The sequence below is a fragment of the Anabas testudineus genome, chromosome 19, assembly GCF_900324465.2.
Source record: "Anabas testudineus chromosome 19, fAnaTes1.2, whole genome shotgun sequence".
NCBI classification, from domain to species: Eukaryota; Metazoa; Chordata; class Actinopteri; order Anabantiformes; family Anabantidae; genus Anabas; species Anabas testudineus.
This window is the reverse complement of record NC_046628.1, coordinates 3,210,731-3,226,720: the sequence shown is the minus strand read 5'-3', so window position 1 is coordinate 3,226,720 and position 15,990 is coordinate 3,210,731. Positions and strand designations below refer to the sequence as shown.

General features: G+C 40.2%; 1 protein-coding gene across 3 annotated transcripts in view; it reads left to right on the top strand.

The window, feature by feature from the left end:
• wu:fj29h11 overlaps positions 1-15,990 on the top strand; it is a 43,019-nt gene that overhangs the window by 14,249 nt on the left and 12,780 nt on the right. For all 3 annotated transcript variants that reach the window (XM_026352058.1, XM_026352056.1, XM_026352059.1), the window contains 20 exons: positions 49-196; positions 326-503; positions 602-779; positions 1,059-1,185; positions 1,612-1,731; positions 2,366-2,516; positions 2,609-2,721; positions 3,052-3,202; positions 3,360-3,608; positions 4,270-4,482; positions 7,200-7,381; positions 7,517-7,700; positions 8,913-9,055; positions 10,617-10,798; positions 11,694-11,953; positions 12,079-12,316; positions 12,409-12,589; positions 13,280-13,406; positions 13,610-13,696; positions 15,769-15,954. In XM_026352058.1, the coding sequence (XP_026207843.1) occupies positions 49-196; positions 326-503; positions 602-779; positions 1,059-1,185; positions 1,612-1,731; positions 2,366-2,516; positions 2,609-2,721; positions 3,052-3,202; positions 3,360-3,608; positions 4,270-4,482; positions 7,200-7,381; positions 7,517-7,700; positions 8,913-9,055; positions 10,617-10,798; positions 11,694-11,953; positions 12,079-12,316; positions 12,409-12,589; positions 13,280-13,406; positions 13,610-13,696; positions 15,769-15,954 (3,398 nt within the window). The remainder of the gene's footprint in view (positions 1-48; positions 197-325; positions 504-601; positions 780-1,058; positions 1,186-1,611; positions 1,732-2,365; positions 2,517-2,608; positions 2,722-3,051; positions 3,203-3,359; positions 3,609-4,269; positions 4,483-7,199; positions 7,382-7,516; positions 7,701-8,912; positions 9,056-10,616; positions 10,799-11,693; positions 11,954-12,078; positions 12,317-12,408; positions 12,590-13,279; positions 13,407-13,609; positions 13,697-15,768; positions 15,955-15,990) is intronic.

Here is a 15,990-nt window from a genome sequence, read left to right as displayed (position 1 = left end):
GATCATACAGAGTGCTGTCCTCCTCTGTCTTATTTAATTTTCTAACAGGAAAACTGAGTTTGGTATTGGTGTAGAATTGACTGCTGAAGGGCAGAAGCTGATGCAGGTTCACCAGGACAGGTTGGGCCGCAGTTTGGAACGCCTCTCCACTGAACTCTACAGCAAGGACACACACTTTGTGTTGGAACTTATTCAGGTGGCTCTTAATCTGTTGCCCTTTATTTTCCAAATGTTTATTATTTTTTCTAACAGTAAATTAAAAACATGCAAGGTCTAAAATTTCTAACTCTGACTTATTTTAAACATTTTGCTTCCCACTCTTCAGAATGCTGATGACAACAGTTATCCAACAGAGGCTGGTGTTGTTCCAGCACTCGCCTTTGTAGTGGAGAGAGACTGCATCACTGTTCTCAACAACGAGACAGGCTTCCAGGAGAAAAACATCAGGGCTATCTGTGATGTGGGCTGCAGCACCAAGGGCAAACACAAATATGGATACATAGGTAAGTCTGCACTGTAGATACCATATTGAATTGTGTCTGAGAATGCTTTTAAATATATGATGTTAGAAACATAAATATGGTTGTTCTTCTCCACACAGGACAAAAGGGAATTGGCTTCAAGTCTGTGTTTAAAGTAACAGATTGTCCTGAGATTCACTCCAATGGATTCCACTTGCGCTTCGACAAGACATGTGGCTCAATGGGATATATCCTCCCCCACTGGCTTGAAGATGAGAGACCTGTGGACACGCAGATGAAGCCCTTGAAACAGCTTAGGTTAGATGACTGAGAAAAAAAATTGACTTGTAAAAAGTAAAAGCTCATGTGGTATTAATGATATTAATGATGGATCAGCTGTATGTAAGTATTCAAGTAAGTCGGTATTCAACCAACCATGAAACTATGTAAGTTATATTAGTACAAGTAATATACTATAATAGCCTAATAGTAATAAACTGCTAACCATTGAACCTGTAACCAGATGTGAAAAAGGTTTAAGTGACTAAAAGAAAGAACAGAGGAACAAAAATACACAAAATTTGTTCTCTTTATCAGCTGGACCACTAAGATCTGCCTCCCTCTTCGCTCTGAGAACCATCAGACTAGGAACCTGTTTCATGACGTGCACCCCTCCTTGCTGCTCTTTTTGCACCGCCTGCGCTCCATTACCATCTACAACCAGGTAACTCTTGCACATATGCAAATATACAATGCCCACCGAAAAGAACGGCACGGCTAATTTGTTTCTTTTTGCTGTATGCTGGTTTTACCTTTTCTGAAACAGGCAGTAAAAACATGGAAAAGCATATCAAGTAGTAACCAACAATTGGTTATTGGTGATGTCAGTGAGTTGTAGGCTTGACACAACTAATGGGGATTTGGATCCAAATATTAGTTTTATTTACTTTACAAATAAATTAGCCTTGCTGTTCCACTACTTTTAGAGGTCACTATATTTAAAGCCATTCTTGCACAGAACAATCACACCTATGTATCTATGGCAGTACAGTAAATATAACCTGTGAACACATTGTAGACAAGAGTAAAATAAGTCATTGTGAGTCACTTCCTAACCTGTCTCTCGCCTGTTGCTTCTGTTATCCTGCAGAGTGATAATCGTCTTGTGACAATGACTCGTAAAGACCTGAGTCACAATGTCCTAGAGGTGGAACACACAGAGGGCGTTGAGCGCTGGCTAGTGGTCAAAACTACATTGCAGCCCAAGAAGGTAATGCACAAACTCAAACCTCCACAGTTCATTCTTATTCTTCAGTTTCAAAGACTTCAGTTTCTTCAGGCACGTTTAGCACATCTACATTTTAAAAGTTGACATCTGTTTTTTTAGATTCTATCCCTCGTGGGGAATAAATAAAATTCACTCTAGATTTGCATTTCTCTGATGTGCTCCTGTGTTTGTGCGTCATAACTCTTGTGCTCCACAAAAGTCTTTCCTTCTTTTCTTCTTTCCAGACTTTGTAAAAACTCACTCATTAGGCAGGGTGTTGGTTTCAGCATCACGCAAAGACACAAACACACACTGCTAGCACACACAAGCGCATCAACACCACAGAGCAGATTTTAATGATCTGTCAGCATGAAACGATGCTATAATCCCTGCTACCCTGTCTTCTTCAGTTATCTTTCTTCTTCCATGTCCCCCAGGCAGCTTCTTCTTACCTGCAGTTGGGTTGTATAACATAGATATGAAGTTGACTGAGATAAATATGTTGAGACATTGTGTTCTTCAGTTTTCCTCTTTATTTACAAGGCACCAAGGTCTGGGTCTGTAAGAAGAAACTGCACCTGCAAGTTTATTTGTGAGCTGGTGCATCGATGCCAACATTGATCTGTTTCTCTTTCAGATCAAAGAGGATGTTGAGTCGACAGAGCTTGCCCTGGCTTTCCAGCTTGGCAGCAACGACACAGGAAATGACATTGTATGCCAGCCTCAGAAACAGCCTGTGTTTGCCTATCTGCCCCTTCGTAGCTTCGGCTTCCGTTTCATCATCCAAGGTCAGAATGGAGATTTAGATCTAGGAGCGAACCATTCATAGACACAGTTTCTGTACCCCACTCTCATTAACTGATAGCCTTTTGTCCTCCAGGTGACTTCGACATCCCTTCCTCTCGTGAAGATGTTGACAGAGACAGCCCTTGGAACCAGTGGCTTCGATCTGAGATCCCACAACTTTTCCTCCAAGCCATGGACGTCTTCACTGTAAGACAATGCTATATCTGCAGGCCCCTATTAACATTTAAATGACTGAGATGTTAATAATCCATAGAAGGAAAAGACCTTTATTATAATTGGCTTTATGGTAAATTCATGTTTACATTAGTATAACGTCACCTCTCTGCTTGTCTTTTCTTTTTTTAAGAAATCAATTTCGTATGAGTTATTGCAGTGGCTGCTTCTTTGCTGTTTTTGAAACTAAATGAGGATCTGAAACAGAACAATTGGATGTCTAAAATATAGTAAAATAATTGATCCTTAGCTGCTGGTTGACCTTTAACTAAACTAACTTTAACTGCTTTGTCCTCATTCCAGAATCATCCAGAGTTCAGTGGGATGAAGGGTCTCTCCCAGTTTCTGCAGTTTATTCCTCTCCCCGATGAGGTGCTGGACTTCTTCAAGCCTGTTGCCGGGCAGATTATTCAGTTGCTCAAGGGCAAAGACTTTCTGCCTACACTCAGTTCAGGTTGTTGCTCACTGCTGCAACTTAACATAACATAAAACTCAACATAAAAATATTTCTGATACACTAATGCTGACGACCTGGCCCTACTTTACAACCCTCTGAAAACACTGTAACTGTTGTAAATGTTCCTCTCCATGCTCTCTCTCTCTTTCCCCAGATGGTAGGGTTGTGTACAAGCTGCCTTCCCAAGTGGCTGTTTGTCAGGACGCCGTGATCCGCGACGTGATTGGTGGAGATGAGCTCGAAAGGCATCTGTCTCTGTTTTATCTCCACCCGGGTTTGTGCCCTGCCCCACCCACCTCCCTGCTCACACACCTGGGAGTCCGGTACCTGCGGGGATCAGATGTTACCACGGTAACCACAGCCATGGCAAAAGAGCTGATGAAGATGAAAGGCATCAATTCAGGTGTGTGCACTGGACTGTGTCTGTAAGACAGCGAGGTGAGGAGTTTAAGGATTGATAGTCAGGCCGCACCATGTACATGAATGCAACATATGTTATATGCCCAAGTAACTGTGAACTGACACAACAACTGTGTTCATATACACATATGTGAATAAACTGAATAAACAGCTTATTAGAGAAAAAAGAATGCCTATAGAGTATGGAAAATATTAGCTAATTAAGCCAATGCTGTAATTTGCTCATTATTGACATCACTAGCACAGCTTCAGATTGGTCACTCAGATTTTTTGATTGTTTTTATTGAGTTTTACATAGGCATAAACAAACTGTTCCATGTTTTAAATAAATAATAGTTAACATTATGCATTTCTTTAAGTAAATTAGTTAATTTTGTTTGATGAGCAAAATAATTCCAAGCGAAAGCTAGTAAGTAGGGAAGCCCTAATGAGGGATTGTATTGTCCAACTGCTGTGTTCAGTGTAAAGAATAGGCTATGATGCTGTACTAATTTAGCTGTTTGTAACTAAAAGGTGAGCATTCACTGTGCTACACCCAGGCACACTCACTCATGGTTATTGGGTATATTGAAAACTTGACCGATTTCTCCACTTTCTATATTTATCATTTAGTTTTGGATATTGTCCCTTTGTGTGTGTTGTAGATGGTGGTCTGCGCCAGCTGGCCCGTTTACTCGTTTGCAACTTTAGGGCTCTGGAACATGGTTACGGAGAGACAGAATCCATCTTGGAGACTCTCAGGAATCTACCCATAATCCCACTGGCTGATGGGCGTGTGGTGGCACTTAATGTAGAGGGAGTGTTCTTTCCAATGGAAGAAACGAAGACCAAGAAAAAGAAAGCTCAAACTCAGACAGGTAACACTATAGCATCGGCATACACATACTGAAATGATAATTTCAACTTAACACCAGGATATATTATAGTGGTATAGTGGTACAGTCTGTAGTAGTACTTAGTGATTGCTAACAACTACTATATCTCAGATTTTAATCTCACTGTGGACTTTGCCCAGGTACTTGGTGATATGATTCCAAAATGGAGCTCTTGTTAAATGATTTCACCTTCCAAGTATTTGCAGAATTTTAATTTCTCCTATTTAAATTATGTGTGAGTAGAAATAAAAATAATAGTAAATCTAAAAGTCACAAAAGAAAACCCCACGCTGTCTCGTTCCCAATTCTTCCTGTTTCCAAAAATAACATGGACACAAAACTAAAATGTAAATGAAAATAGAAGGAAGATTTTTAAAACCGATTTTTGACAGAAAACAGAGCAAAGACAAGATACACGCTTTTATCTTACAGAGCATCACAACTTTTTTGGAATTGAAGTACCTTGTGTATGGTGAGGGTGAAGAGAGACTAGATAGATTGTGTGTGCAAAAAACCTATGGTGTATCATAAATGAGATTAAAGTTTTGTAGCCAGGACATCATTTCTTCCACTTAATGAAAACACAAGAACACTGTGACATCGCTAAAAATAGGTGCAGTTTTCAGGAACATGTAGAATGCTAAAAGAACTGGCATCCAGGCGGCAGTGTGTGGGTATTTTCTGCCTTTTTGTGCAGATAATTGTTACCCAGCACCTTTGTGAGAATTTATAGATACATATGGCTCCTGATTTCACGGTGCTAAATTGAACAGAAACAAGCTATCACAGCAGATTGGTAGAGAAAAGCAGTCAGACAGGGCAGTACAGTTTCACAGGTTCCCGATTTCCAAAAATGTGAGGCAAATGTAGAAAAATCAAAACAGTTAAATAGGTGTCACCTTGGTGATGGTGGGAAGTGCACATGTAACACTCTCCATCTGTGCTTATAATGCTCAGCTGTGTAGCACTTGAACACACCGAAAATAATAATGGTCCTTCTCAAGATTAAGAAAAACAGCACATTGAATATTGTGTAACATTTGATCAGCACACTCAGATAAACAGGTGGTAACACTGGCTGCAGGACAAAGTAAAACTTGCTTGAGTAGTTCTTGAAACGTAACAGTAAGAACCCTGGCATAGGACCTGCGTCACCAGCTGTGTCTGCTCTTTTAGCAGTCAGCACATTCCCAGACATTAAGGGCATGGAGGTAGGTGTATGACAAACTTGACCTCTCTCTAAGAATAAGCAGCTGTGCCACCTCCATTCGCATCACAACACGCGACACACAAAAGTGTTGTGCGTCATCACATTCAGGGCCAGCACCCAAAGCAGAGGTTTGGAAGCATTAATAAATGATTTTCACACTGTGATGTAAGCTGCCACTGCAGTTAGCTGGCTTTAATAGCTGGCTTTAATAATCATGTAGTCTAAGTGGTTCAGTGTCTTTGTAAGTGACTCACAATTCTTATTTTATCTTGGGATATTTTCTTCTGCTTTACCTTTTTAAGTATTCACACTCTTTTGAATCAGAGTATAATAATCACTCTTGAGCCAGTGTTTCACATAAGTGACTGACTGATCAGATGATGACCAACTAGTACATTACCACACACACACACACACATACTTTCTCCTTATTTATAATATTGTGCATTCATTCTGAAGACATCCAGACTGTAAAAGAACATGTAGGAAAAAAATTTAAAAAACCCGGAATATGATTTATATTTTTGGATTTTTCAAAGTAGCCCCCTTTTGCTGAAAAACCTGTTTCAGTGTTCATATGGCACTTGACAGCTGTTCATCATTTGAAAAATGATAGTTACTTTTATTAAAATAATTATATTCTTTGCTAGGGCAGCATTTAAACTTCACTTTTAAATGAAGGAAGAAAAAAAAGACTCAGCTTACTGTCACAAGTATACGTGACACTGAAAACAGAATGAGAACAAAGAATTCTATGAAAGTTGAGAGGAAATGAATATTAGTGCAAACTACGTCTTGGCTCAGCCTCGTTTTCAGGTCAGTGGGAGTATTTCGAGCCAGGCTTCTGAAAGTGAAGCCAGTGTGCAGTGCGAACCTCAAGATCTACTTAGAGGTGAAGTCAAGTGAACTGAGATGCTTGTGATCACTTCAGAGAGGCAGCTGAGTTAAACACAGTGTTCTTTTGAAATATTGAGCAGCACAGGGATCAGTGCAGCAATGTTTCTTCAGATGCCAGCCTCAGAAAATAGAAAAGTAGGTCACTGGAGGTTTTCAGTTACACACAATTAGTTGTGTTTTGAAATGTTATGATGTCAAAAATTATACATTTAATTGTGTAGTAAATTTCCCAAGAAGTGTCTAAGAGAAAATTAAGGAATGAAAAAATTCACACTAATAAGTGATTGTAGAATTTTTTGACTCCAGGCCAAAATGAGCTCACAGCGGAACATCAGTACTGAATGTTTTCTACAACAGCCGTCTTCTGCATCTCTTAACATCTCTTGAGGGGATATAAATTAGGAAATGAACTGGAAAAACACTTTTTAGGCTCATTAGAAGCCTTGTAAACTCAGCAAAATATGCTAAAAACGTTCACCCAAAACATCTGAATGTCAAATAAATGTTGATTCAACTCCATGGTCATTTTGTAGCCTTACTTCATAAATCAGCTTTCTTTTAATTCATTGTCTATTACTCTAACTCTTCACAGGTCCTCTCTCTGCACTATACAAGGATGTAAATGTTGTTCACCCCTCCCTGCTGAGCTGTGTGGAGCCACTGGAAAGTCAGCAGGTTCGAGAGCTGCTGAGAAGACTGGGAGTTCATGAACTGGAGCCTCAAGAGCTGCTGGAGCAGCACATCTACCCCTCAATAAGAACCAACAAATGGAAGGTAACTGGATTTGCTGGATCAGCTGGTTTAATGCTCACTTTACATGTTGCTCTTCTACAACTAAAGTTGTTGTATTTGGCTTAAATGTCTGTTGTTTTTCTCTCTCCCATCCTTCCCCATTGATTCCATCATCAGTCAAAACCTGAGGCAGTGGTGGTGAGTTACTTGGTTTTTATCAAGCAGCATTCCTCCTCCAGCCGGGAGTACTCAGACACCGCAGTACCCGTCCTCACCAACAGGGGTCTGCTATGCCCAGGACAAGAGAGGGTGCACTTCTCCGAGGAGTATGGCAACATCAAGCTGCCAGAGAAACTGCCCGGTACAGAAAAAACACTGCTCTTGATACTGACACACAAACAATCAAACACAAGTGAACATGCATCAACACACTTTTGCAGCTATTGTTCACATTGGTCTTATGTGCACACACTAAGCTAGCTTAGCGGTGTGTGTGCGTGCGTGTGTGTGTGCATATTTTTCTTTTTTAAGCAAAGTGGTTTGTGATTATGTTTGGGTTTACTTCAGTTGTTAGGGTTAAGGAAAGCATGAAATGCCTGGCAGTATTGAACAAAGGAGTGTGTGTGTGGTGGAGTGGACAATGAGCCACGGAAACTGGATCAGAACACTTGGCCTGCACTTTGAAAAAGAGAAGCTACATTCACAAACTACTGTTTTATTTACTTTCTTTCTGCTCTCATGGCCATTTAAAAACATTGCTGAGAGCATATTTAAACAGAAGGTCAACAACTATTAATACACAGTTTTTGTTTCACAAGTTGGTCCCGTCAACATACTGACTGTGTTTATAGTACTGTAGCTTCTGTTAACAGCAAGCCACTGCAGGTATAGTCAACTTTATTTTCCGTCTGAAAATTTTGAAAATATGTGCTTATTAGTAGCGTAGTGATTCTCTAAATTTCCAATAACTGCACTGTCCTTGAATGCAGCATACCAGAGCAGCTGCTATGTCGACCATTGATGCGTGTGACACGCTTTCAGTCTTGTTTTCTGTACGCCCCTACAGTAGTGCTCATTGTCGATGCCAGTTATATTTTAGATATGCAGTATACTATGCTCAGCTGATCAGTGGTAAAACTATATTTCTGCTTCTGGTTCTTGTTTTTATCACTGATTAATCTTTTGAATATTTCACTCCCTGTTTATTCCAAAACCTGAAGATAATGTGATAAAACTGAATATTTACATTTATGAAGCTAGAGCCAATGGTGTTTTGCCATATTTCCTTAAAATATTACTTTTAACTATCAATAGTATTTACCCGCCTCTCCTTAGACTTGGTTCTATTTGCAGTTGGAAAACAGTGTAGTATTCTACCATTTGGCCATAAAGCAGTTCCCACAGGCTTTAAATCTCCCAGATTCTCTGTGAAATTTGATAAATTACCCTGGTGTTTCATTTGGCTTAAATTCTATCTCCTTTACTGTCCTTCCCATTCATTATAGAGCATGTTGTTGTTGTTTCTCCACCTGTATATACTTATCTTGCTGCCTGTCTACTTTCCCTATCCTAGGCTACAATTGGATCTTACTGAGCCCCTGCTATGTACAGACAGACGATGATGTTGCAGGATGGAGAGAGCTTTTCAGCAGACTGGGCGTCAGAGACGGTCTCATCATCCGCAAAGAGAGACAAACGCTCACTGCAAAAGAACTGGTGAGGAGGACATCAACATGATAAAAACGTTGTGGATCTGTTGTGTAAGGACAAAATATTTACTGGTTGCATGGACACCAGAGGCAGACCAGAATCATATCTATATTAGAAACTAGCGTCATGACTAAGGTAGTGATTAAAGGATAAAGATACTAATGATTATGAGTCACACTAGGACTAGAGAGATCAATAGCTGCTTTAAGGATGAGCAGAAAAAACAGGTGGCTGAGGGGACGTGTCAAAGACAGAGCAGGGGCTGTGCAGGTCAGACATTCCTGATGCCTCTTTTAGCCTCGGCCACAGCTACAAGGGAATGTGGATTTGTCCTGACGCCATACGTCAATGTGTAACTTTTGCTGTCTTCACACAATGTGGAGAAAAAGAACTGACTTTTATCACATTAGTCACATAACGTTTCCAGTTAGATTTCTTATTTGTGTTAACTATTGTGTTTGGTTTCCCTGATGCCTGCCCAATGTCCCAGAAATCTGATATTAAGAGGTCCTATCACTTGCCTTTGTTCACGGATGTAATGTTGTTTCTATGTAAAAGGTGGAGCATGAACTGTCCGTTAGTGGCAGCTCTTCTGTGCTGCAATTAGGAAGAGTAAAACAGTAGGTCATCCATGTTTTGAAAGCCCACAGTGCACCATAAAAAATCACACACCGTGGTTCAAAAATCAAGATCTAAATCAGTGGATTTGGAGAATGACTAGTTGCTGACCTGGAGCTTTTGATCACATAACATGATCTTCATCTGAAGATGGTGTTTTTTTTTTTTAAGTTCTTGTAGAACTAACTTTTTCCATTTGACGTTGATCATTCTATTTAGTGTATGTTGCAAATATGCATTGTCAAGCATGTTTTTTGGTCAGACCAATGATGTTACACTATTCCACTGTTCAGTCAAGCTACCAGTCAGTCAGTGCGTTTACATTGACCCAAGTAACTAGGTTACTGAGAGAAACCAGGTTTCTCAGGTTATCAAAAATTAACCGAGTATACATGCAGCAAAAGAATAATCAGATTTCTCCTCTGTACTCTGCTTATTTAGGAAGTGTAGTCCACAGATTTAAGCTGTATAGAGATAGAAAAGATGCTTCCCTATCGCTTTTTCTTTTGGTCGGTGTAGGGGAGGTGACTGACAGCATTGTGAGAGACCCATACAGCAACAGACAGGCAGTAACAGAACACCTAGTTGCATGGTGAAAAGTGACTTATTTAAATGTCTTCAGGGAACTTCTGATTTTGGGCGGAATTGATTTAAAAAACATTCAGCAGCACTTCTCAGCTAACAGTAGTAGAGTAGTGACTGTCAACAGCCTTTGTTATGCCTTTGTTATGTTCTATATGAGAAATCTACCTCGAGAAATCTGGTTTCTCGAATCTCCTACCCCAATTACAGTAACCAGGTTTCCCGTTAACATGACACTTAAGAAATCAGCTTTCTCGAGATACCCGACTGTAACTGTGTTACTTGAGTGCATGTAAACTCACTGAGTGAATGTGGATGTGATCAGTGTCTTTATTTTTATTCTTTTCTCTCTCCCTCTTCCTCCCAGGCCTCCAGTCCCTGGTCAGTTGAAAGTTCAGGGTGGTACCAAAACCCTGGAGAGAGTTGTGTACTTGATGACTACCCCTGTGAAGAGTTCCATGGCCTGGCCACAGCCCAGCTGCCTGGCTCCATCCTCCTGCAGCAAAGAATGGCCTTGCTGGAGCTGTTGGTGACCAACTGGGATGCAGGGTAACAAACGCGCAGCTACTGTCACAATCTCACTGACAAATTTCTCGGTCTGTGTCACTTTTGGGTCCAGTGAATATTCTCCTGTGAATAAGCAGTTGCTTTCTCTGGGATTCTGTTATAAATAATGGCTTGGTTGATGGATTTGGGGTTGGTCATTTTCACATATTAATTCCCATAATTCTGCTGAAGCCATTAAGCGATTACTGGGGAAAAAAAATGGGACAATGTTTGACACTTAAATTATATTTTGTCCCTGAGAGAAAAGCAGTGACATGCTAGCCTTTTGTTCGGGTGAACAGTGCCAGATCAGTCTGGGGATTAATCTTCTGGATTTAGATGGTCTTAGCTCTGCCCCGTCTCGTGTGTTACTGTTGTAAACTAGATGTGTGTAGAGGACAGCAGTTCAGGTAAGGACTCACGCAAACTCATAAAACTGGTAAATATCCTATAGTTTAAACTGCCTTAAGCAGGCATAAATTAGATAACTACTCTTAACCTCAAGGTAGCATAAGTTTTAGAGCCTACCGCAGCATTTATGAGACAAAAGGCAGGAAAACTGTTGAACAAGTCACCATGTCACACAGTAAGTGAAACTGTCAGTATGACGGTGAGAAGTTTTTTCTTTCAAGAGAGTAGATCAGAATTTCACAGTGCATTTAATCATTAAGCATTTCCACTGTTGCTGAGAGCTGTGTATTCTGCAGGAGAATGTAGGTCACACAGTTCTTCCCCATAGTTGAGTCGTCATAAGTGACATCAAAATCACTGAGCTGCAGCCGAAGAAGGTGTCATCCACACACTGTCACGATGGGGTTTCTGAAGTTATGTGATAGCGTCTTCTGTTACTTTCTACTGTAAAACCACTGTTACCTTCAGCCCTTTCTCATTCTTCCAGGCACCACTACTCCCAGTACCTAACTGCACAGGTGATTGACAGTGATGGACGACCAGTTAAAAGCATCAAGTCCTCCTTCTATTACTTCTTGTGTCGTCTTGAATGGGTGCCAGCCTATCGCCTTCTGGAGGGAGGAAAGCAAGAGAGAAAGTACCTCTGTCCAAACTCAGTCTACCTGCGCTCACCTGAGGTCACAGATGTCTTGGGGACTCATGTGGATTACGTGGACATAGACCCCAGCGAGTTCAGTAGAGCTCTAGGTAAAAATATGTCTACTACAGGGAAGATCTCTCTGGTACACAGCTTTAGTTATAGGTCATCCTGTAGTTGTAGCAAGTTATTTTGAGTCAGTTACATATAAGCATTTGTCTTCCCTGTCCCTTAGGAATGAGACAAACTATCTCAGTGGACGTTCTGATTAACTACCTGAAGAAGTGGTGTGTCAAACCAGAAGCAGATAACCAGGAGAAGACACTTCCTGAAGAAGAGTCAGAGGGCGCAAATTTCTCTTCCACAGTCCAGCACATTCACAACATCTACAACTATCTGCATACACACTGTTCCCTGAGCAGCCTGAAGGAGCTGTTCCAGCATTCTCCTGCTGTATTCATTGAATACAACAGGTACTTTAACAGCTCGACTGTCAGCCTAGTTATTCTGCTTATTGTCAAAGTGTAAACACCTGAAGCCACATGTACATCATAACTCTCCCCAGGCGAAATGACTGGTGTTCAGGACGCTTCTACCACCTGAAGGAGGTGTGCTGGAGTGACCCGACGTCAATGTTCCAGCGCTACAGACAGCTGACTCAAGCACCAGACAGCCCCATCCAGAACCCTAAAGTCCTGGCTCCCTTCTACAACCCTCTGGAAGGCATGCAAGACTTTTTCACCAGAGTAAGCTGCTTATCAATTTTTCCCAAAACACTCTTTGTCTCTGTTACTGTTAGCTCATCAGAAATGGTCTACAGACAACAAGGTGAATGTTCTGGAGTGGCCGAGTCAAAGCCCAGATCTCAATCCAATAGAGAATTTGTGGATGGACTTGAAAAGGGCTGTTCACACCCAATTCCTACAAAACCTGACAGAGCTTGAGCAGTTTTGCAAAGAAGAATGGAATAAAATTCCAGTGTCTAGATGTGCAAGCCTGATTGACCTATCCACAAAGACTCCATGGTGTGATTGCAGCCAAAGGTGCATTTACTAAATACTGACCTGAAGGGGGTGAATTTTAATGCAAACACAGATTTCACCTTATAAATTTTTATTTAATTGACATTATTTTGTAGAACCCTGTTTTCACTTTGACATTAATGAGGTATTTAAAAAAAAATCTTTTATTGACCATGATTGATTTATAATGTCGATAATATGATATGATATTTTGTGTCAAGGTCAATTACTTACATTAAATAATTAAATTTCATTAATGTTTACATCCTAAGATAATAATTGTAGGTTTTGTAATTTAGGTTTAGTTTAAATGTCTATGTATAGGTGTCTCTAGATTTAATAAATCTAAATGCCTGACTGTAAAAGTTTTAGACCAAGTTGTACCATTACTGAGATAATTTTTCTTATGTATAGGTGCTAAATGTGGACCTCAGCCCCAATATGAAGCAGTACGTTAGTTTGCTGGAACTGATATGTTCATCTACTCCTATACCAACTGCCGAAGTGCTACAGGATGTGTCGGTGCTCTATGCCAGACTTGGTAAGAATGTGGATATTGTCAATCTTTTGTATCATAAATGCTTTTGCATTCAGACTGATCCACACACTTCTTTACTCTTTATATCCCATCTGTCAGCAGATCATTATCTCTCTGCTCAACAACTGCTATGTTTCCCTCTGGTTACATCCTCGCTCTGTTTTCTGCATTGTAATATAATATCATATAAATGTTCTGTCTAACAGCTAAAAAGTGCAAGATTGAAGTATCCGGAGACCAGGAAAACATGTCTCAGTTCAAACGCAATCCTGCTTACTGCTCCACCTTGAAAGGTGAGTAAAGCATACACATTTATGTTGAACACATAATGTTTCCCATCATTATGTCTTCACTATTGCCTGACTTCCTGTTGTCCTGACTATCAACTGCAAAGTATTTGCTGCAAACAAGAATCATCCAACACCCACCAGTGTGGCACATGCTTTGAAAGCAGCTAGCGACAATTTGTTACTGCAGTGTGGAATTAGTTCACACTTGAGACTGAAAGCAGTCACACACTGTAGGCAACTGTACAGTCTGCAGTACAAGTGTTTAAAGAAGTGGCACCAGCAGAGGTAACTATAATACTAATGTAATCAGGGACTGGAAGAGATCTTCTCTCAAGCAGTACACTTTTGTTTTTGGTGTATTCTAAATGACCAGTGTCTTGAAGTGAGGAATGAATATCATGGGAGAGTTGAGGCAAGCATGAATCAAAGACGCTGTGTTGTGTGTGTGAAAAGGACAGGTTCATAGTGTTGTAATAATATCAGGAAGTTACTTAATAATTAATGTACAATGTATTTACAACAGTAGTTGCATCATAACTCACGTACAATCTGAGCACCAAGACATGACATATTATCTCTGATAATACAGTGCAGTTAAGTCCATAAATTCTCTTGACAATTCCAATTTGGCATAATATAAAAAAATAAGCTAGAATAAACAAAGGGCAAGATTTGCCACTGTATAAACAATTTGTAGTACACACACTGTACAGGTTATTAGTAGTAGAGCTGACCAACAGCTCTTACACTATTATTATCTTTGCTCTTTATTATTATTCTGCCCGTTCCTTTGATTGTTAACATGGTCACTGCTTTGTTGTAGAAACATAGGCGACTATGTTGACTGTTATTACTATTCACGTTTTCAACGTTTTTTTTTTTTTTTAGTTCTTTATAAGTCATCGTTCAGCTTCCTATCACCTTTTCTCTTTCCTCAGCTTCCACTATCACCATGCTTTTAAACTTAAAACTAGTGGAGACAGTTTCAACTTTTTCCCTTTAAGTCAGCTTCTTTGTGTCTTTTTCTGTTTCAGTTTTATGTAGTTTTTGCTTCATGTTCAGCTTCTCCATTGGCTCCTGACCACAATATGACTCAGCACTTTTCAGTTAGCATGTTTCTGTTAACATCTCTTTGCTAACAACAAACAGATGAATCAAATCATGTGATCAGGATCAAAGCTGTGTTAAGCTGAGCTCTGTCAAACTACTAACACAGCTGTGGATCAATAGGTACAGGGGTCCACTACCAACCGGGAGGTTAGGGGTTCGATACCTAGCTCTAACCACCTATAACTGTCAAAGTGCCCTTGTGCCTGTGATTAGTTAATTGTATAACTTTACTGGAATATACAGGAATATTAAGTAACCAGGAGCATATTAACATACCTTTGCCCAGACACATACACAGCACTGTTTCTGTTAAACTGTTATCATTTCTACACAGCTGAATCAGATCATGTGATCAAGATCCTCCCATAATGAGGACCTAGAAGAAGGATAGTAGGCACAACAGAGGGAGGGAGAGGAAAAGGGAGAGAGAAAAGCACAGCCATGTGCTCATGTGCTTGGGGGAGGGATAGAATTAGATAAGGCAGTTATTGTCATCAGAATAACCTTAAAATCTAATCCTACTTTCAAAGGGAGCCAGTAGAGGGAAGCTAAAACTGGTGTGATATGGTCAGATTTCCTGGATTTAGTTAAAATTCTAGCAGCAGCGTTTGGACAATTTGTATTTACAAATGAACTAAAAGCATACAAAATTCCTGTAACTTGATTGTCTTTGTTTCTCCTTTCTCATTTACTGTCTACATCTTGTTTTCTTCTTGCTTTCCTTGCACTTATTTTCCTCATTTTCTGCTGTATATTTTTAGCCTCAGCTCTGTTTTTAAGAACATTTTCACTTTGACAACGTTTACCCTTTGTCAACTTGTCTTTGTGATGTTCTTCTATATAAGAACTTGGGATAACTTGTCATCGGTCAGCATCTTCTAAGCGGCAACATACCAGCTCACCCGTGTAATTTCTTCAGAAATTGCTTTCTCTAGTTCTGATTGTCCCTTTTCCCTGGTATTCAGGTATGGTGTCTGATAAGAGAGTCTTCCCTACCAAGGATAACAACTGGGTGAGTCTGGCACGTAAGCCTATGATTGCTGACAACAGAGAGCTGGAGAAGATCTTTAAACCTCACAAGCAGGTGTGTCTGCTGAACCTACCACCAGCAGAGAAGAAGGCTGCTTATAGGAGCAAGACTGGAACCTTTGGTAAGCTGCTGCTATATCTTTTCTATATCAAGTTAC